The 20,258-nt window shown below is 45.5% G+C and overlaps 1 protein-coding gene across 1 annotated transcript in view; it reads left to right on the top strand.

The window, feature by feature from the left end:
• VILL (villin like) overlaps positions 1-20,258 on the top strand; it is a 38,530-nt gene that overhangs the window by 11,825 nt on the left and 6,447 nt on the right. The window contains exons 2-16 of the mRNA XM_068934152.1: positions 1,082-1,163; positions 3,504-3,578; positions 6,687-6,883; positions 8,183-8,291; positions 8,750-8,860; positions 10,321-10,520; positions 10,609-10,687; positions 11,804-11,902; positions 14,111-14,264; positions 15,376-15,476; positions 16,150-16,287; positions 16,887-17,045; positions 18,184-18,363; positions 18,942-19,087; positions 19,806-19,950. Coding sequence (XP_068790253.1) covers positions 1,095-1,163; positions 3,504-3,578; positions 6,687-6,883; positions 8,183-8,291; positions 8,750-8,860; positions 10,321-10,520; positions 10,609-10,687; positions 11,804-11,902; positions 14,111-14,264; positions 15,376-15,476; positions 16,150-16,287; positions 16,887-17,045; positions 18,184-18,363; positions 18,942-19,087; positions 19,806-19,950 — 1,962 coding nt within the window. The 5' untranslated portion in view covers positions 1,082-1,094. The remainder of the gene's footprint in view (positions 1-1,081; positions 1,164-3,503; positions 3,579-6,686; positions 6,884-8,182; positions 8,292-8,749; positions 8,861-10,320; positions 10,521-10,608; positions 10,688-11,803; positions 11,903-14,110; positions 14,265-15,375; positions 15,477-16,149; positions 16,288-16,886; positions 17,046-18,183; positions 18,364-18,941; positions 19,088-19,805; positions 19,951-20,258) is intronic.

Raw genomic sequence — 20,258 nt, forward strand, 5'->3', positions numbered from 1 at the left:
AAACAGCTCTGTTTGAGAGTCGTTTCTCAAGCAAAAAAGTTATCCAAGCAGTGCAATGGGGAGCATAACCAAGGGCAGTCCCTTTTACTTTTCACAGCTGGCAGATATGATAAAGGATGAATAGGAGCCCTTTACCCTTCAAGAGCGGTAGCTGGAGATAGCCAGAGCATCTCATGCATCCCTGTAGACCTCTGCGTGGGCAACTGAAACCCACTACTTCCTCATACAGGCAGTGGAGCCTAGGGACCTGCTCAGCTATGCGTAAAGTAGACGTCTGGGTCATCATCTGAATCACTCCCTACTTTCTACTGACTACACTAACTAGGTCTCCCTTGTTTTTAATGGCGCTTAAAGTCTGGAGCTCCTTACCTTGAGACACCTATGTGTAGGTGTCTTAATTTAGAGCTGATTGTCATCCTGAAATGGAAGGGCTCCCTTCACTAGGTCGCCAGGGGCCCAGGGTACCTGGCCTGACCTCCAGTCACTGCTCCAGGACAGCATGGGTCTCCTGCAGGTCCTATGTTGTCCCTGTCACCTCTTATGCAACTGCGGGAATAAAGCAGTACTGAGGCCAGGTTGAGCTCATTGCCGAATCCTTTCCACCTTTTCAAACGTCTGTAAAATAGTCCCATACCAGGACAATGGTGTCCTATCCATGCTTCGCTGGATGCCACACTTTCCTTGTCCTCCAGCATGAGCATGGATACACTGGGAGTGGGAGTTCATCCCTCCTGACTCTTAATAACTATAGCTGAGCTGGTCTATCCTCTTCGTAGTCATCAGAGAGGCACAGACATTTTATGGTGTGGTTTACCTCCAATATCTAAGTCTCCACTGACTATAAGAGCAATCCAGGTGCCTAGCTCAGATGTAGATGTCTACACTTGATCAGATAAATCCCACCTCGATGAGCCAGGTCTTTGGGCTGCAGTGCTAACTGGGAATCATAAGTGTCTACATCAAACTGGTTTGGCAAGAAAGTCCAAAGCAAACACTTTCAGTCTCAGTTCACTTACCATTGTATCCAATTATGTAGTTATTTATAGTTATTCTGTTTTTCTGTTCTTACTTTCCCTTCCAGCTCAGGGGACAGGATGACAGACGGTGACTCAAATCTTCCAATTATCGAGAGAAAGCTGGGACTCCAGATATGGGGCATAGAGGTACAATAAGAGGAGAGTGACCTCATATGTCGTGTGTGTGTGTGAGTGTGTGTGCGTGCGCACGTGTGTGTGTGTGCCTGTTTCCAGAAAGAGATATGCTCAAAGTAGTCTGGGTGATCTTACAAAAAGATGATCTGACAAAAAGATGATCTTACCAAAAGATGATCTTACAGGAAAGATGCAGCCATGAGAAACGGAAGACCCAGTTTCTAGCTTTGCCCTCCTCCCTACACAACTTTCAACATGTTATTGCTTGATGGTTTGCTTCCCTTCCCTGTAAAACAGGGAGAGTAGTGACTAAGGAAATATTAATTTTAGTGAGACTGAATATGTTCTGGCACCGCACTCCTCCAGCACTGGAGGCTTTCTTACCCACTTTGGGAATTGCTGCATAGCTGTTTTAGCACATTTGAAGTTAATTACCTGTTGCATCAAGAAGGGGGGTTATGGGTTAGCAGCCTTTATCTATACTAGCAGTGGGGCAGCTGCCATGAGGAAGGCACACAATTTTCAAGGAAGGATTTCCAACAGTGTCTATATGCCTCTCACCTCCAGCTTTCCCACTCCGACGGTGGGTCGCTGCAGGGAGAGATACTGCAGCATGAGAGATCCCCTGCTACTTGGGGTGATCTTTGCTTGTGATTTGGAACAGGGCCATACTCAGTCCTGCCTCTTCTTTCTGGCTGGTTTTGCAGACGAGGTTCCTCCCCTGCAACAAGGGGGCTACATTGACTAAAGCCCAGAACCAGTCCAGGGGAGCAGCGAGAAGGTCTCCAACATGTGTCCCAAAATGGTGGTGATCTTCTACAGGTTCTAGTTATGTTCCAAACAGTCCAGGGTCTTTGCTTTTGCCTTTGTCTCCCAAATGCTGTATTAAGCTGCTTTCTAGCACATCTGTAATTAGAGAACCATAGACTCACAAAGGCCGGGCTCATATGCCAGGAAACAAGTCAGACCACCAGAAAAATGTGTGTATCTATTGCAGGGACCCACAGAGACAGATCAGGCCTAAGAGCTGTGTGTGTGTTGGTGTGTGGCACACCCAGGCACGCTGGGTAGGCATGGCTGGTTAACTGTGATGTGCACCAAGTGCAGTGTGCAATTGTGGTTTGGAAGGGTGAGAGACACACCAGTGTCCTCAAGCCTGTCTTTTCTCTGCACTGTTAATTGCTATATATCCCTAACAATGTAGTTATAGCTCGTTAAGGCTGCTGAAAGGGGTCCTTGAACTGACAGGTACTGAGTAAACACCATGTCCCAAAACTAAGCCTGGGATGAGACATGCTCACTCCCCTAGACATTCCTGCACAAACCCAAGCACTGGGGCACTTCAGCCTGGCCTGCTGGTCTTCAAGTGCTAAATCTACAGGATTGCAGAGGGGCAAGGAGGGTGAAAAATCCTTGTCAATCTGGGCATAACAGCACTCTCATTTGCCCCTTCTCAACCCTTAGCACTTTCAGAACTTCCCCCAGGAGAAGTGCCTTTTCCCAGCCCACAAGCACAGCCCTGGCAGTACCACCGAAAATCTAGACGAGCAAAGGCAAACAGCTTTTGTATCTGTCATCCAATGCGCTGGAAAAAACAAACAAACAAACAAAAAAAAAACCACACAGCTCTGGTAGTGACAGCACCAGCCTGGCTCCCAGTTGGTGCCATTGCTGTTCTGAGCAGTCATCCTGGTCACCCCCTAATACTCCTTGCCAGAGTGTTGCAGCAATGCACTTAATCTTCATTCACTTTGGTCTAAGGAGTCCCAGCCAGTACAGGTCTGTGTGGTTTCTCTGTATGATTTATTCCACAGATACTAATGAGTGACCTTATCTGGGCTCCTCCTCATTTCCACACTCAGCCCTTCCTGTCTGAACTCTTCCAATTACTCCTAGTTATACACAAAAGTGGAAATGGGATGTTAGGAGTTTTCTTAGGATAACATGTTGCAAAGCTGACATAGAGGTGTTTGAGGTGCCAGTATAGCATTTCGATGTATGGCTGCCAAGCTAAACCATGATTCACCCCACTCTAAATAAATAATCTGCAAAAAACTGTCAACAAATATGACGAGGCAAAGCAGTATTTGCATCCTCAAACCCTACTGTAGCCCTAATAGCAATTAAGTGTGATTATCAGCTCCTTAAGACACACAAGCTTTCTGCCCCAGGAAACTCCCTGATACTGGCTGGGTGCCATGAAGCTTGTAATCCTCACTTGAGCTCCTTGGTCCTTCCTTCTCCAATCTTAATGATCACCCTAGTGTTTCATGCATCCCAGCTGCCCTGTTTCACACTTATCAGCTAGCTCTTGGAGTTCTAGCAATGACCCAAAAACTCATTTTCTTACAGAACATGAAGATGGTTCCTGTTCCTGAAAAGGCTTATGGAACTTTTTTTGAAGGGGACTGTTACATAATTCTACACGTAAGTAAGGCAAGCAAACATCAATCTGTTTGGCAGGCAAACAGGTTCTTTAGCTCCAGCTTGATCCCCAGGTACTCTCACAAGTGAGAGAGCACTGTAGGATAAAAATGGTTGTGTTTCTGTCTTCACTATCATCTAATCATGCACCTGAATTTAACATTGCCTGTTGCAACAATATTGTGTGTTTAGCATAATCAGAAGGCCAGAGCAGCCTTTAAGTCAGCAATTTATTAAAATGATTTATTTCCTAATCAACTGAATCAGGCACAGAGATGGAAAAATGGCCGGTATATTCCTGGCAAACTAAAGCAAGGCCTAAATTTTTATGACTCATGAGAGTATTTTGGGGGTATGAGAGGTGGCCAGCTAGAGGGCCTTGTTTTAAGGGGATGATGTGGGTTATGGAGGTGTGCCACTTAATGACACATGAGCAGCAGAGAGGATCAGTAGCCCTTTTCCCTCTCCCCGTTAGGAGACCTCTTATATCCCGCCCAAATTTCTCCAGATCTACTTATAACCAGCCCCCTACAGTCTGGGCTGTACAAAGTGCCTTGCATTCCTAAAGCTCTCTGGGAGGATGATGTGTCACACTGAGCTCCCGGACCTCCTTCCAAATCTCTTTATCTGCACAGAGCAATGCAGACCCCATTGCATCAAGCGATGTCCACACTGTGGAAATCAGAAACATTTCCCACTTCTTGGGTCAGAGCATCCCTTCTGCAAACATTCCCAGAAGTCAAGTGTCAGCAAAGCCTCCACTGTCCCACATAACCAAATACGCATAAACACACACCTGTAATGTAACAGAGGCAAGGTCTAGGTCATGCAGTACTTAAATCATATGAAGCAACCTGGGTTTCCAATATCCCACAAAGTATCTAACCATTGAATAGATCAGGAAGTAGGATATTAAGCAAGGATGCGTGTGAACTACATTCTTGTTCTTCATGTGAAACAGGAGACTTGAATGTAGAGCTCCTCCAGGCCCTAAGTTCGTGCCCAAATTATTTGGGTAGGGTACCTACTTTGAATCCTCAAAAACGTTTGCAGGATAGAGAAATGGTTGTCCGCATGCCTCTAGGGATAGATTCAGCTATAAACACAAGAGTTTTGTGCCATTTCAGAGGCCCTGGAATATCCAAGATGTCCACACAGGGCCAGCAGCTGTGACACAAGAGACCTGCACCATTCTGGGGTAGCACCTGAAGCCCAGTCTGGGTGACCCAAAACACCTCAAATCGCCCTAGGATCCTGGCTGAGGCAACTGAATTGGCCCTCTGATGATTAGCTGTGCCACAGACCACAGTTCTTGGAAGATTTCATGCAGAATCCCCTTTTCTTAATGCTACGGACTTGATTCAATTTCCTGCACTTGCTGAAGGGAGTCCCACCTGGCCTCCAAACACAGATGAAAACAGAAAACCTGCCAGTCTTGTGTCATCTCCACCATCCCCATGTGGGTATTCAGATGATCTAAGTCGTCTCTGACAGCTACCGAGCTGGGTCTTAGATTTCCCTTTACTCTTATGGGAGCTTAGATCTTTCTCACATGCAGACACCTAAATTTAGGGACAGAGTTCAGGTACCTGAATACACGCTTATGAGTATCTCATCCACCTTGCAGCTTTTGCTTCGGAGGAGCACACATGCCCTGCAAGCCCTAAGTCACACCTGCCCAGTGCAGAAGTCTCAGATAGCCTTGAAAGTCTTACAAAGCTCATAAATACCGGTATATAGTCAAATGAATCCTCCTGTATGTGTCTTCTTCTGCAAGCCGAATCCACTCCGTGTCAAGCGGGGAAAGCAGGCTGGGATAGCTATGCAGAATGTCTCTCGTGCCCTAATTCACCGTGCAAATGCCTTTATGTTACCCCCAGGTAACATATAGCCCAGGTAGAAAAGTCCTTAATCACACCACATCTCTCCTCACATAAAAGAGGGTAAAAATACTCTTCTTTCTGCCTCTTGACTGGAGGCTCTCCAAACAAAGATTGTCTGCAGGATAAGAGGACTTTGATCGTCTTTAATGACAGTCAATTAAATAGAGTCATTTTGCCACAAATTAATCAGTTGTGCCCACGGAAACTGAGTTCTATTTTATTTAAGTTTGAGTATTTTTCACTGTGGTGCAACTACATAAAGCAAAGAAACAGAATATAGTGTCAAATCCAGTTTATAAAATGAGTTTTTATTATCTTTTGCAGGCATGGATAAACGGGTTTAACACAGCAGGTGACGAAAAATAGCTGGCACAACTCACATAGCAATAAGCACACCTGTTCTCAGACCGCTTGCCTCTTCTTTCTAGGCTATTGGGTTTTTCTGTAACAAGATGAATCACAGCATGCACACATAGGTTCAGCTTTATTTGCAGTTATATCTGTTTTGCAAGTCAGCAGGAACTCAGAGGCAGTTTCTGTTCCTTAATAGTATGATATAAGAGAGAGAAAGGGCAAGAAAGGAGAGTACCTCCAAGGAAATAAATACAAGCGTATATTACATTCAAAAAAGTGATCTGTGAGAAGAACATCCTTTAAGTTTTGATATCAAACTCTACAAAAGTAGGACAGATTGAATGTATGAAATTTTGAAGTTGCACAGGTGCTCCATTTCCACGATAAGAAGAGTCATAAACGTACGTAAGACAGAAACATAGTTCAGTGCAGAGTGTACGCAGGCCCCATAGGTGCTCTCCCAAACTGGGGCCCTGGGAGCTGAGCTAACGTTCCGCTCTAGCTTGCCTGAGGGTCACTAGGCTGCTCAGGCTTTGGTCAGCTTTGAACCCCCTTGTGCTAACACAGTTTTTCGTGTCCCTAATGCCCCTCCCTTGAAAACAGTGACATAATGGTCGGGGTGATGGTGATGGAGGCCAAGAGACGGGCGACCAGACCACAGGGTGAGCTCTGAGGGAGTGTCGTAGGGCTCAGTCCTGCTTCCCATTGCCCAGGAGAAAGGCAGAAGAGGAAAAGGCCCTGGGCAAGGGCCCCATGATCGCTTGTTCGTACTAGGTCTCCTCGGCCAGCAGTGTTCTTTGCCAAACCTCTATGGGCTTCATCTTCCCAGAGAGGGAAAATGCATCCTGAATCTTGTCTTTCACACCTCTTCCAGAACAAAAGGACCTCTCGTGGCTCAGCTACAGACTTGCATTACTGGATTGGCAAGGATTCATCCCAGGATGAGCAAGGTGCTGCTGCCCTGTACGTCATCCAGATGGACGATGCACTTGGGGGGGACCCCGTGCAGCACCGCGAAGTGCAGGGACATGAATCTGAGACCTTCCAAAGCTACTTCCGGAACGGCATTGTGTGAGTAGCGTAAAATACCCCACAACAATGCAAGTCTCAGTCCCTGGGGTTCCTTCAGCTTCTCTCTATCCAAGAGGCATCAGCATTTCAAAAACCTGAAAAACATGGACCAGTTCTGAATCTGGTCAAAATGCAAAAGAAAAATTTCCTATTTAAAAAAATTTAGTTTTAAGTGTTAAGATTGGAACCACGTTGTTTTGTTCTACTGATCGTTTTCCAAGATGTTTGCTGTAAATGCATCTTAGCCTCCCTTTTGTTCACTCTAGGGTCATCTTTCCTCTCTCCTCCATATGCTTTAGATTAGTATGCCCATTCAGGACACTTTAGACTAATATCCACTTTGCAGAGAAGTGAAGATTTGGCTCACACTGAGAGTAATTTTCCTGCATTGAAAGCAAAGTTTGGCTCACTGAACTTCTGACATCTAAAAGATAGTGTCTTGTCCAGCCACGTGGTCTTGGCCCCCTTCAGGGTCTTTGGAAGGTGACTCCAATAGCTTTCCTCCAGGAGAATCTGTCTGTCTCCACCAGCAATAAACAGAGCCTAAGTGCCTCACTTTTAAATAGCTGAAGAAAACTGAGAGGAAAGCCCATCCTTAGTCTGTATCCTATATTCTAGTCTGGCTTTTGGTACGGCTGTATTGTGCATCCCTACATCTCATAAGTTTCTTCAGGACCTTTGTGAGACAGTAAAGTGCTTTTATCGTCATCTTAATGAGAAGTAAGGGGCAAAGAAGTGCTAAAATTCAAACTATCAAGAGCATGTAGGTTTAGAGGTCTGTTTAGAAACCTCTGCCCTGAAATCAATAGCCTTTTGTGCTGCCTACGTCAACAATTTTCTACCTCAGCTAAGTTTGAATAGAACAACCATTTTCAGCAAAACCAAATTTTAGCAAAAAAATCTTTATTTTCTGCAAAACATGTTTCTTGAATCTCTAAGGAATATTTCATTTCTGAGGTAACACTGCCTTGCTTGATGAGATTTTCAGTTTGGTTATATCATGTTTCCATTGCCCTCCCTGACTCACCTGTTCAGCTACACACCTTCTCCCAAGATGCACGACAGCAACACAACACCCATAACCAGTGGAAGGACACCATGAAGAATCATTGTACGAACAGAAACCGTGAACGGTAGAGTCAGGCAACAAAGCAGCATCTGACGTTCCATTTTTGGGAGTCTAAGATGATATTCTCCTTAGATTTTTACTTGTCACCAAAAGCTTGAATTTTTTTCAGAGGAGAGAGGGTCAACTATTTTCTAACCAGCATGAACTCTTTGTTCCCTGCTCCACAACAGCTACAAGAAGGGAGGAGTAGCTTCAGGATTCAAACATGTGGAGACCAATATGTACAACATCAAGCGTCTTCTTCATGTCAAGGGGAAAAAGCACATATCAGCCACAGAGGTAAGCACAGGACACCTCTCTACTTATGGACCATTTCTTCTTGCCTCTCCTCCTACACCTATTTTCCACCATGTTTGCTTGCTAGATAGCTCATCTCTGCTTGAGCACCCCTACCACAGGACAGTTTTCAAGAGCTTGCTGTGGGGTTTGGTATTATCTTATTGCTGTTCTCAGAAAATAGGTTAGAAAACTGGAAGTTTTGGAGAAAGAGTAGGGAACACCTTCAGTTCACAAAGGCCTACCCTGTCTCCCCCCTGCATTAATAAGAGTAGAGTTATTCACATCCATTCAAAGGGAAAATAGATCTTACAATCCCAGTGTCATTGCTGAATCTAGCTAGAAAAATGAACATATCATTGCATACCAGATCTTACATTCCTGGGAGCAAGTTCCCTATGACTTGACTTGTGGCTCTTGTTACCCCCTCCAACCCAAACTGTTTCATGTCCTTGTGACAGGTAGAGCTTTCCTGGAACAGTTTTAATAAGGGTGATGTTTTCTTGCTGGACCTCGGGAAAGTGCTGATTCAGTGGAATGGACCCAATTGCAGCATTGCGGAGAAATCTAGGGTGAGTACAGGCACAAAAGCCCCTTCATTTATTAGATTACTTTTTGATGCCTGCAGTGAGACAAAGCACAAAGAAAAGAAAAAGAAACAGTGAAAGATGCTTGCAAAGCGAGGATCTCAGTAAAGCTAGAGACACGTGGACGAACAGAGAAAATCATGGTAGATCTACTTCTCCATCTGCTGATATCAGAAGCCAGGGAAGTGCTGTGCTCAAGCCTCAAATGGGGTGTCAGGGGTTGCCTTGGACACATCACTAACTCCAGCACCAGAAAAGCATCTACTTCCCTCTGAGGACGTACATTTCCAGCCCTCTGTGGCCTATAGTTTGAATAAGATAGGGTCTAAAAAGTCAGTAGCAACAGTTATTTTAACTGCAATAACTTCCCCAGGGGTAGAGGAATTTTTAGTTTTTACAGCATCACAGGTAATCCCAGCTCGGTCCATATGAGACAAGCAGGAATGTGTATCCTAAGTCTTGGTAGGATAGTTTTTATCCAGAGCTCTCAGAGCACTTTAAAAAGGGTCATTATCCTTATTTTATTGACAGAGGAACTGAGATATAGAGATTTAATAAAGCAAGATCTGCCAATGGGTCATAGGCTATTGAGCTCATAGCCTGTCACTACACGTGTTAAATGGCAGCTAGCGCTACTCTTCACATGGTGACCCCTGAAGAGCTGGGATGGTGGAGGTTCACAGGGAAGGTAATTTGCCAGGACACAAGGGAAGAGGTGAAGATCCAGGTGAGGGTGGAGAAGAGACAAAGAAACTACCAGTAACCAGAGGAAGGGGAGCAGGAAGAGGGAAGGTTGCTGTAAGGAACGGGCCATGGCTCACCTTAGGCCTGGCAATCAAGCAAATCAATTCCTAGGCCTAACAAAGCGGACCCCTTTCAAAGCTATTGTCATAAGACGGTGAAAAAATCACACGTCATCCATTTTTCTACGGAAAATTGAGATTTCAGCCTAATTAGTTATTTAGCATTTAACAGAGTTTTTTGTCGTGGAAAATTTCCATGTTTTTTGAAAACTTAAAACATTTAAATTTAAAATGTCATCATGGTGCATCCACGGTCCCATAGCTCTGCTTCCTCTGGCTTCTATTCTGCTTAGCATGCGTACGTCTCTCTTCCGGATCGTGTCTCACAAGGTTATTGGATTTGCTTACGTAAAGTCATGCACACGTAATGCTTGTTCTGACTACTGCATGTCTGTGCCCTACAAGAACAAACAACAGTAGTGACTCCACTAAGGAATGTTTTCCTGGGAATTAGTTAATAAGCAGGTTTAATGGACACATCCTCATTTTTTAACAGCTAAATTTGCGAGACAATGGCAGCTTCAGAGAACTGTAGTAATCTAGCTTAGACTATTAGTTCTCAGTCATTACTATAGCTCTGAGGCAATGCTTGCTGAATTCATTGTCTGGATCTGGATTTGTCCCCTTGTGATCCTCACATAGGGCCTCGCATTGGCTCGTAGCATCAGGGACAGCGAAAGGGGTGGCCGTGCTCAAATAGGCATTATTGACAATGAGAAGGACTCTCCAGACCTCATGCAAATCATGAAGATGGTGCTGGGTGAGAGGCGTGGAGAGCTCCAAGACGCCATCCCAGACACAAAAGCAGATGAGCTGCAGAAGGCAAATGTCCGGCTTTACCAGTAAGTCTCAGGCTGAGCCTCCGAACCCCAGCCCTTCTCACAGAGAGCTCTGCACAGCCTGACTCTTCTCGATGACTCTTTCTTTCAGTGTCTACGAGAAGGACAACGACCTGGTGGTACAGGAAATAGCTACTCGGCCCCTGACGCAGGACCTGCTCCAGCATGAGGTGAGAGAAAGATCTCGGTCCTTATAGAGAGAAACGCCGCTGTGGCCTCCTTTGTTTTCAGCTGAGCACCTGTTTCTATGAAATACTCTGTTTGCAGAAAATGATCAGCCCTTTCATCCTTTAAATTGTCAGGTGTCCTCTAAAAATAGGGTGCTTTAGCCTCCACCTACCTTCTTGGTGGCCAGAGACCGGGAGTGGATTGAAAATGCTTTAATAAAAGGTGGCAAACAAGCCCTCTCAGCTTGAGGAATATGTTCCTCTCAGAGGAATATGTTAGCTGGGCAATCATTATAAAAGGAGAGTCAAGGCGAGGTGGGTTGAAACAAGCCAGGACTAAATTCCAGATGGAAATCAGGCTTCTTAACACTTGCACAGTGATATTTTGGGACAGCCCTCCATTTGCAGAAATGAGAGCAAGCAGCCATCCCGCTTGTAAAATTATGAAGATTAGATATGTATTCCTGTTGTAGCAAGTGACTAGACTCAGTGACCCTCCTGGAAGGAGGTTTCTTACAGAACCTCTGTTTAAAGGCACGGAGAAAACAGAGGCCTTCCTAATATCCTTCCAGCTAAAAGTTGGCAAAGAAATGCTCATCCATGATTGTCTGCTACACAAAGTGGCCCACGTGGGATTGTGCTGCAGGCAAGTCATCTGGCTCCAGCTCCTTTATTCGTCTTACAGCCCTTACGCATGCTCCATTCAGTCCCTGGTGTCAGCACTTTTAAATCCTGCTGGTTTGGGAGCAGCTCTCATGAGGTTGTAATGGCCAATTTGGAGCAGTGCCTAGGAAAAACATATATTTTATTTCTTCAGAGTTAAAGGTCAGCTGTTGGGATCAGAGGCACTCACAAGGTTCGTGCACCCAAGAACTCAGGGACTGTACAGTTGATGCAGTCATAGCCCATTCAGGGACCACAGAAAATCCATTATCTCTTGCTTCAGCCAATGATTACACCAGGTTACACAGGGCTAGCAGCTCTGCAAGGCAAGGAAATAAGCTAGATCTATATCTCCAAGTAGGGGTCAACCTAGATATGCTACAAGTATATTTCCCTTTCCCTTTCCCTGAAAAAAAGGTTTTACATCTGGATTTTTTTTTTTCTGTTTTACATTAGGACTGTCACATTTTAGACCAAGGTGGCTTTAAAATCTATGTTTGGAGAGGAAAATTATCCAGCAAGGAAGAGAAGAAAGCAGCCTTCAGCCGAGCTTTGGTGAGCTGTAATATAGAGCAAACAATGTCGTGGGAGGGTAACTAAGCACTAATCTAGATCTGACCATTCATTATAATTAAGTGTGGGTCTTTAGGAACTGGCCTGTGTAATAATAGGACTTACACTTTTAAGGGAGATAGGATGACGTAAATGCAAAATTGTTGTTCACCAGATCGTGATAGAACTGGGATCTGTCACTGAAACTAGGAGGAAATCAGTTAAAGAAAATGAAAGAAAAGAGAACACAAAAGAAAATAGTTTCTTACAGTAGACGGTCGACTTCTAGAATTTGTTCTTTGAGATGTGGTGGAGGCTGATGATATCAGCGGTTTCAAAAAGGAATTAGACAAATTCATGGTCAGCAGGTCCATAAACAGATATTAAAGGGGGTTGGATCTTCTGTTCCCTCTAAATAGACATGACCCAATAATGTGGATGCTGGGGAGAGTGAAGGGATCAGACTGCAGATAGTCAGCAGGTTCACACGTGCTCACTAGACAGCATCTCCTACAGCCACTGCCCAAGGCAGCATGGACTGCTCTGATCCAGAGAGGCATTTCTTATGTTTGTAATCAACACTGAGATACCTCGGGGAAGCCAATGGGGAATCTGATTGCTCTCTGGAAAAAAAAAAAAAGGCCTTATATGTAGGTGCTACAGACTAAATCTCAGGTCCATTGCAGTCAACAAGATAATGCCAGTAGGTCTGGGCTCAGGTTCTGTGTGTGAATTTGAAGCTGACATGAGGTCTTCCACTGGGTAGAAATAGATCTGTTACGAATTCAGACTGGCCAACCTGAGGTAAAACCAGGGATCACGTTAAGGTGAAGTACATCAGCATAGCACACTGGCACTAATCCCGGCCCTTCCAATAAGGTATCATATAGTTTTTTTCTGGCCTAGCATGCTCCAACACGTTCTTTCAGACAAAATTAGCCTTGCGAGAGCCTGAGTGAGTAAGGCACTCGGTAGTTCTTTCACAAGTTGGCATGTTGAAGTGAAGACTACAAGGGAACTTGACTTTTAACTCTATTGGCTATGTTTCTTTTGCCTATCTAATGACTTGTTTTAAGACCATAAATGGCCTCACCTTCAGTGAAATGTTACCTGGGGATACTCATCTTCAATACTGGTCACACTTATTGTTTCAGGGAAGAAAAGCTTAGACAAACTTAGCCTTCAGACCTATCTCACAGTCCTCTGTGCTCCTTTCAAAAGCTTAACTCAGATGCTTTTTAGTAGGCAATCAGCTTTGCAAATTCTGGCCTTGAGCTACAAATGTAGAATAAAAGATATCTCTTTCAGCATGGCAGGTGGGAGGGATGGGAAGACCATCTGCTCTGCTTTTCCCCAGGGGTAGTGTGTGGCTGCGGTATTTACAGCACAAAATGAGTGTGAAGCGCACACTCAGGCTCCTTCCCTGAAAGGCGGCTGTCAGCACTGTACCTCTGGGTCGTTCTGGAGCCTGCTGAGATAAACACGAGAGCGCTTACTGAAAATTGAGCAATGACTTTGACACTGTGGCAGAACACAGATAATTTTCTTCCCTCTCAAACTGTATCAAGCACCTATGTTGAAGTAGTCTCTTAGCTCAGTAGCTGCCCTATTTGTGAGTGCTTGTCTCTTCAGAACGTATGTCACACTCTGGTACTTAACTGCCTCCATCCCTTTACTATCTTGACAAGTCACATTTTTTAACAGGCAAAAGGGAGGACGCTCTCACTTTTTTAAAGAGGGACAAAAAGGTCAGAGCAAAGCAAAGAACTGAACTGTGCTCTCAGGTCATGGGCACATCCCATACACCCTTCCTTCCCCTCCACTCCTGGATCCCTCACCAGAAGCTATTTGCAGATCTGGGCGAGACAGAGGAGGGTGATTTTCATTAGATCTACGGGCTGAGATTCTCTTCAAGATGAAGATGCCATTTCGAGATTAGTTTTAGGAAGTGATCCAGGTCACCAGCCTCTGGGGCAAGGTTCAGTTGCCTAAATTCAGGTAAAAACATAAGCAGTCTAGTGGAAGCTTGTAGACACCACACCTCCATTTATAAGTCTACATGTGAGTGTCTTAATCTTCAGATGAATCTTGTCCTTGGTCATGCTGCTGGGAGATGTTTGCTCTTTGGACTGGCTCAGTTCCACCTCCTTCTTCTCATGTCTGTAAAAACTTCAGTGTGTCCCATCTAAAGTCCTTTTGCAACCCCGCTAGGGTTTCATCCAAGCCAAAGGCTATCCTCCTTCCACCAACATTGAAGTGATAAATGATGGAGCGGAGTCAGCCATGTTTAAACAGCTCTTCCAGAAGTGGACGGAAAAGGATGAAACGCAAGGGCTGGGCAAAGTCTACACTACCGGCAAAATTGGTGAGTATGTTTCAGAGCCATGAATTGCCCCAGATTTGGCTTTACTACCTGCTCACTTACGCTAAGTGACAGCTGAGGGAACATCATTCACATTAATTGTCTCCTGTCTTTAGCATCTTGAAAATGTAGCGCACGTTCCTCTCATGCCCCATATTTTCCACCTTATTCAGTAGATGCAAAGGAATCAGCAACTGAGCAACGTTCACAACTTCCAAGGCTTCTTATATGAACCGAGATGCTGCTTATTCCAAATGTAAATGTTGGCAGAAGATCGATCTCCCCTGAAAAAAATATATGCAAAAATTCACACTTACAGAGCTTTTTACAAAATTTTCTTTAGATACGGCTAACAATGAGCCTGATAAGGAAGAGATGAACAACATTCTGCTCTCATTTACACTGGCATCCGCCCAGGACCCTCCTGACGTCAATAGAATTATTCTGTACTTACACCGGTGTAAACAGTAGCTCAATTTATCATGCTACTGAAGTGAATATTGTAGTGTATTAACCCCAGAAGGAAAAAAGTACTGAAGAGGTAGACCTTACAGATGAATGAGAGGACAGTGATAGACTTGCTGAAAGTCTCCATCAATGATAACTTCATAGCCACAAATCTCTTTCCCTTGCAAATTCTCTCCATCTCCCTCTTCTCTCCATTTCTTTCTCTCTCCTTTCCATGCATACTCTCTCTCTCTCTCTCTCTCTCTTTATCATGGACTGCAGAAATGTAGCCTTTTTATTTATGAAAGGAACATTTTAAAGGGAGGGTTATAACTATAGGTCTGGAAAATAATCATGAATTTTGAGTCAGGAGGTAACTAACATTTTTACCAGCCAATCATCACAACTTCACTGGAATGTGCAATATGGCCAGTTGCCAACCCAGAGCACAGATCAACATCAGAGTATGTGCGCTCTTGTATGTTTTGAAAACAACATTTTCTTACTGGTGGCAAGACTGGCTTCATGCAACTGTAAGCCGTGTTTCTGTCAGGTACATAATAACTGTGTGTGTGCATGAGGGTGGTACACAGGGTTTGCATGTTTTACACGCTTTGCATGCATTTAACACCTTATGTTCATGCTTTGATTCTGGTGATGCATCCAGCCAAGGTGGAGCAGGTGAAGTTTGACACCACTCAGCTCCATGCCAGACCAGAGCTAGCTGCTGAGCAGAGAATGGTGGATGATGCCTCTGGGGATGTAGAGGTGAGAGATCTCCTTTCTCTGACAAACGATGCAATTCTCAGGGTGTTTCCAAACCCCTCTGCCATTTCACATGCAGCAGCTGTACGGACCTGTGAAAGTATGCCCGGCTTTTCCGCCTTTCCTCCCCAAGAAAGCACGGCTGCAGCCAAAATAAATTCCTTGTCAACTCTAACTAATGCAACACTTACTCAGGGGTATTTCACCTCCAAGCATTGGCCAGTGGAGCAAAGAAGTCACCGAGTTTACTCTAACCCTCTCCTGCCACACGCACAGGGCACAAGAATGACACATTCAACTCCCTTTCTGCATTGTCTCATACTTTGGTCCATGTCACCCACATTTATGTGGAGCAAAGACCCTCCTCTATTCTTGCAGCCTCCCATGGCTAGTTAAGAGAGGAGCCCTGGGGCTGTGAGGCACCAGGAGGCTGCATCTCCTTTAGGGTCACCAACTGTCAAAAGTCTTATTAATGGCCCACACGTCGTGGGAGTCATGGGAGAGATATGAGATTGCTGGCAAGCACTTAATCAAGTTGGGGAAACATAGGTTGGCATCCAAGAGGAAAGAGGAAGATTCATCTTCACACCTCAAGACCTGGCTCTGCTGGCAAAGGGGCTGTGCTCTGCCTGTACGTCCACTCCACTGCTGCTTATCAAGACATCTCTCTTGCTAGGTATGGAGGATTGAGGACTTGCACATGCAGCCAGTGGATCCCAAGAAATATGGGCAGTTCTATGGGGGTGATTGCTACCTGGTCCTGTACACCTACCTGAGATCAGGCAGGCCTCACTATATCCTCTACATGTGGCAGGTAGGTCAAGCCAAAACAGAAGTGACTGTGCTGTGTCTATTAGAAGACTAAAACTGGTGTTTATTAAAAGCCTAAAGCGAATGGAAGCAATTGCACACAAAAACCCAACTGACAGATCCCAAAGAACTCACATGCTCTTTGCTTATCCGCTGTCCACTTGCAAATATCCCAAGCCTCTGTCTTGTAAGCAACACGGACTCTCTAAGCCCAAGTTGCCATCAGACTGAGAGATGGGAATACTGAACAGAGAGCATGAAGGATTATGGGGTTTACAGGGCTGAAGAGAAGCCTTACAGGCTTTCAGATTTTTCTTTGAGTTCCTAGGTCCTGCATCATGTGCATATTTGAGTAGCTCTGCTTTCCATTTTTGAGTATATAAATCTCTGGATTACAGAGAAAAGCTTTGAAAATGAGGCTTAAAGGCTCCAAGACCAGAATGCAAGTTTAAAATCAAGTAGTTTGAGTTCTGATCTTGTGATATTGTAGGCAGGAATCTGGGTCATGATTCTAGCAAGCTTGGGATTGGCAAGAAGTTACACTTCATACCCTTTATACCCATTACCTCGTCATCTTATTTGTGGTGTTGCTTCCCCCACTAGGGTCGCCATGCCTCTGTGGATGAAATCACGGCCTGTGCCCTCAATGCTGTCGAGCTGGACAAAAAGCATGGGGATGAGGCTGTGCAGGTGCGCGTGACAATGGGCAAGGAGCCATCACACTTCCTGGCGATCTTCAAGGGCAAACTCATCATTTACGAGGTAACGTAGCTTTGTGTGCAAGGGCAATGGAAGGTGCAAACCCCAAGGATGGAGCAGCACCTACAGTGGACGTAGTCCGGAGTAAGGGGCTGATGTTAAGGAAAGGTGTCCGCTAGGCCTGTATGTGCTAGCATGGGGAAAGAATGGAACACCTCTAGCTCTCTTTTTGTGGTACTTACATAGCCACCGCTGCTGTGGCGTGTCTTCAAAATTCCCTTTTTCATGAAGTGAAGCAGCTCTGTGCACTTGCCCTTAATAATGGGTAACTAAGGCACAGAGAGCCCAAGGACTTCCCACAGTCACTGAGAAGTCTCTGATAGAGGGGGAACATCTCAGGAGTTGAACCTCAGCTCTCCGTACCGACTTCCCAAGTAGGCTGAACAAAGTAAACACCTAAGGGCGAACAGTCCTGGGCTGAGTTAGACTCAGCTATCTGTCTCTGAAGTCCAGCATTTACATGTGATGTTCTTTCAAATTCTATCCCAAAATATTCTGCAGAATTGCAATAAAAGAACTGTGTTGTAAATTACAGATAGCATGATCCTTCAGGGTCTGGCCTCCAGAGAAGGTCCCCCAAAACACCCTGCGAAAAGTTACACAAGTTGAATTGTCCCTGCCTGAATTTCATCTCTTTATCTTCTAATCCACTTAACTTACTGCTTTCGTTGCTGCCATCTGTTGTAGAGACATTATAAATGACTGGACAAGAGCGGGATTGCCCTCAGCACTCAGTGGTGGCCCAACCATATGGCTTCCACAACAGATGTTCAGCTAAGCTCACCACAGTTGAAAATCTGAGTCCAGCTGTCGTGTCCTTAGATGGCAAACGCATAGCAGATCCTAGGGTCTGTTTACATTGAACTCAAGTGCCTTGACAGGAGCTTGTCGAAACTAGGATAACTAGAATAACTAGGGAGAAATTGAAGAGTTATGACATGCAGGATTTATTCTGGCCTGGAACCAGAACATATTTGGATTTACTCACCTGCTGCAGTTGGGCTCTCTACAGGCCTGTGGTCCCTCACTGCAGCAGCATGAGGGGCTATGAGCTGAAAAGTCTTTCTCCTCTAATCAGTCACACTCCGAATTTGCATGCCATCCTCACCTCCCAGTGCTGTCCTTCCCTGTTTCCTCACAGGGCGGTACAAGTCGGGATCAGAAAAGCACGCCCGAGCCTGCAATCCGCCTCTTCCAGGTGAGGGGCACAGACGAGATGAACACCAAGGCCACGGAGGTGCCAGCCCGGGCCTCCTCTCTCAACTCTAACGATGTCTTCCTGCTGACGACCAACCAAGTCTGCTACCTGTGGTGTGGGAAGGTGAGACTTCAGATAGCCCAGGGGAGGCAGCTGAGGGGAGCCAAAACTTCTGACACAGGGCTCAAGTCTTCTACCCTCCGCCGAGCCGTGGAGGTATATTCTTGGGCAAGCAGCCGGTGCACCCAGGAGAAGGCCCTGTCTGTGGAAGATTAACAGGAATATGACCCTCCCTTCACAAAAGTAACCCTCCCTTTAGATGTTTATACAGCAGACCCTTTCAGCTGAGCAAACCGCCCCAGGTTTCCTCTCCAGCCAACTGCGGGAAATTAGCTGGGATTAGGGCATATTCTTTTAGCCTATTTAGGTTTCTCCCTTAGAATGAGATGAATTGAGCCTTGGATGCCACTGTCTGCCCTGAATGGCCCTCCACTAGGTTTGGAGTTTTAGTGACCACCTCAGATGTAGTCAGTGAATCTCAGTCCTTCTGCCTGCTCAACCCATTGGAGGATGAAACCCTCAAAGCATTAAAGCAAGTCTAAAACTTTTGAGGTGAACGCTGGGTCAGGCCAGCTCTTCCCCACAGACAAATTTTGCCAGTCTGCCCCTAACTCCACCTCAATCTTCTGTCATGAATGCAGGGCTGCAGCGGAGATGAAAGAGAGATGGCAAAGATGGTTGCCGATGTCGTCTCAAAACGGGACAAGCTGACCATTTTGGAGGGGCAAGAGCCAGCAGAGTTCTGGGAAGCCCTGGGAGGCAAAGCCCCTTATGCCAGTGAAAAGAGGTAATAGTGACCTGGTTGTTCCTCTTGGTATGCAATATTAAGCAATGAATCAAAGCTCTGGAGGGATGTGAGGAAGCAATTTGATATCGTGTCCTCACCCCAGAGCACACTACGTCAGAGTATCCCCAAAATCTTGGTCTGCACAAGCCCTACTGGAAACCCCATTAAGATATCTCTTGTCCAGGTTTTGGGTAAGACTTTCCGTGAAGTAGGAGCTCCAGATCCAAATCCAGTAAACAAAGGTCCCTAAACTGTTCTCTCCCCACAGTAAATCTATGCAGTGTCTGTCTTAAGACATGACTGTCCTAGGGCTACATAAACTGCATATTCCATTTCCATCCATTACTAGCCTGATTGGCAGTCCCAGGAGGTTCTAAATTTACTGTCAAGCAACCTGGATTCCTTCAGGCTTTTGAGCGGGTGAAAAGTTCCTTTGCAACCTAGTGGTCTCACGTGGCTTTCACCTGAGAGTAGGCTCGTCTCCATGAGTAGGGAAGGGTTGCGCTTTTGCCTTCTTTGGGTAGAGAAGGGGTTACTTTAAATACTGTTAAAATCGTCCAAGAATTCCTTGAGAACTGACTTTACCAACTTTCAGGCCTGATGATGTTCCCACCTCATCCATCACAATCATAACTAGTCGTTGCTGGGCCAGCAGTAAACCACAATGGAAAGGTTTTCATTTCTCTTGCTTTTTCTTTCCCTGCCACGTGTGAGGTAGGTTTCAAGAGCGGAACGCCCACTACCAGCCTCGCCTCTTCGAGTGCTCCAACCAGACAGGACGGTTCATCATGACAGAGGTGGTAGGTTTCTGCCAGGAGGACTTGGACGAAGATGACGTCATGCTGCTAGACACTTGGGAAGAGGTCAGCATAGATTCCTCCTCCCCTTTCCCCAGACATGTTTTCAAACCAGATCTGGTTTAATTCATTTTATAATTCAGCATTCAACATGAAATTGAGGGCAATGCCTTCTGTCCCATCCCCAAACCCTTCCCAATGCCCCTCCTGGTAGAGGGGCTTATACCTAACTCTTTTCATCCAGTTACAAAACACTTCAATGAGGCAGTATTGTTAGCCCTGTTTCACAAGAGGGGAAACCGAGGCACGGAGAGCAAAGGTATGAGCTCTTTTGCCAGCAGGGTGGCACCCAGAAACCCTCACCCTCAATTCCT

Source organism: Struthio camelus, chromosome 2 (assembly GCF_040807025.1).
Source record: "Struthio camelus isolate bStrCam1 chromosome 2, bStrCam1.hap1, whole genome shotgun sequence".
Taxonomy (NCBI): domain Eukaryota; kingdom Metazoa; phylum Chordata; class Aves; order Struthioniformes; family Struthionidae; genus Struthio; species Struthio camelus.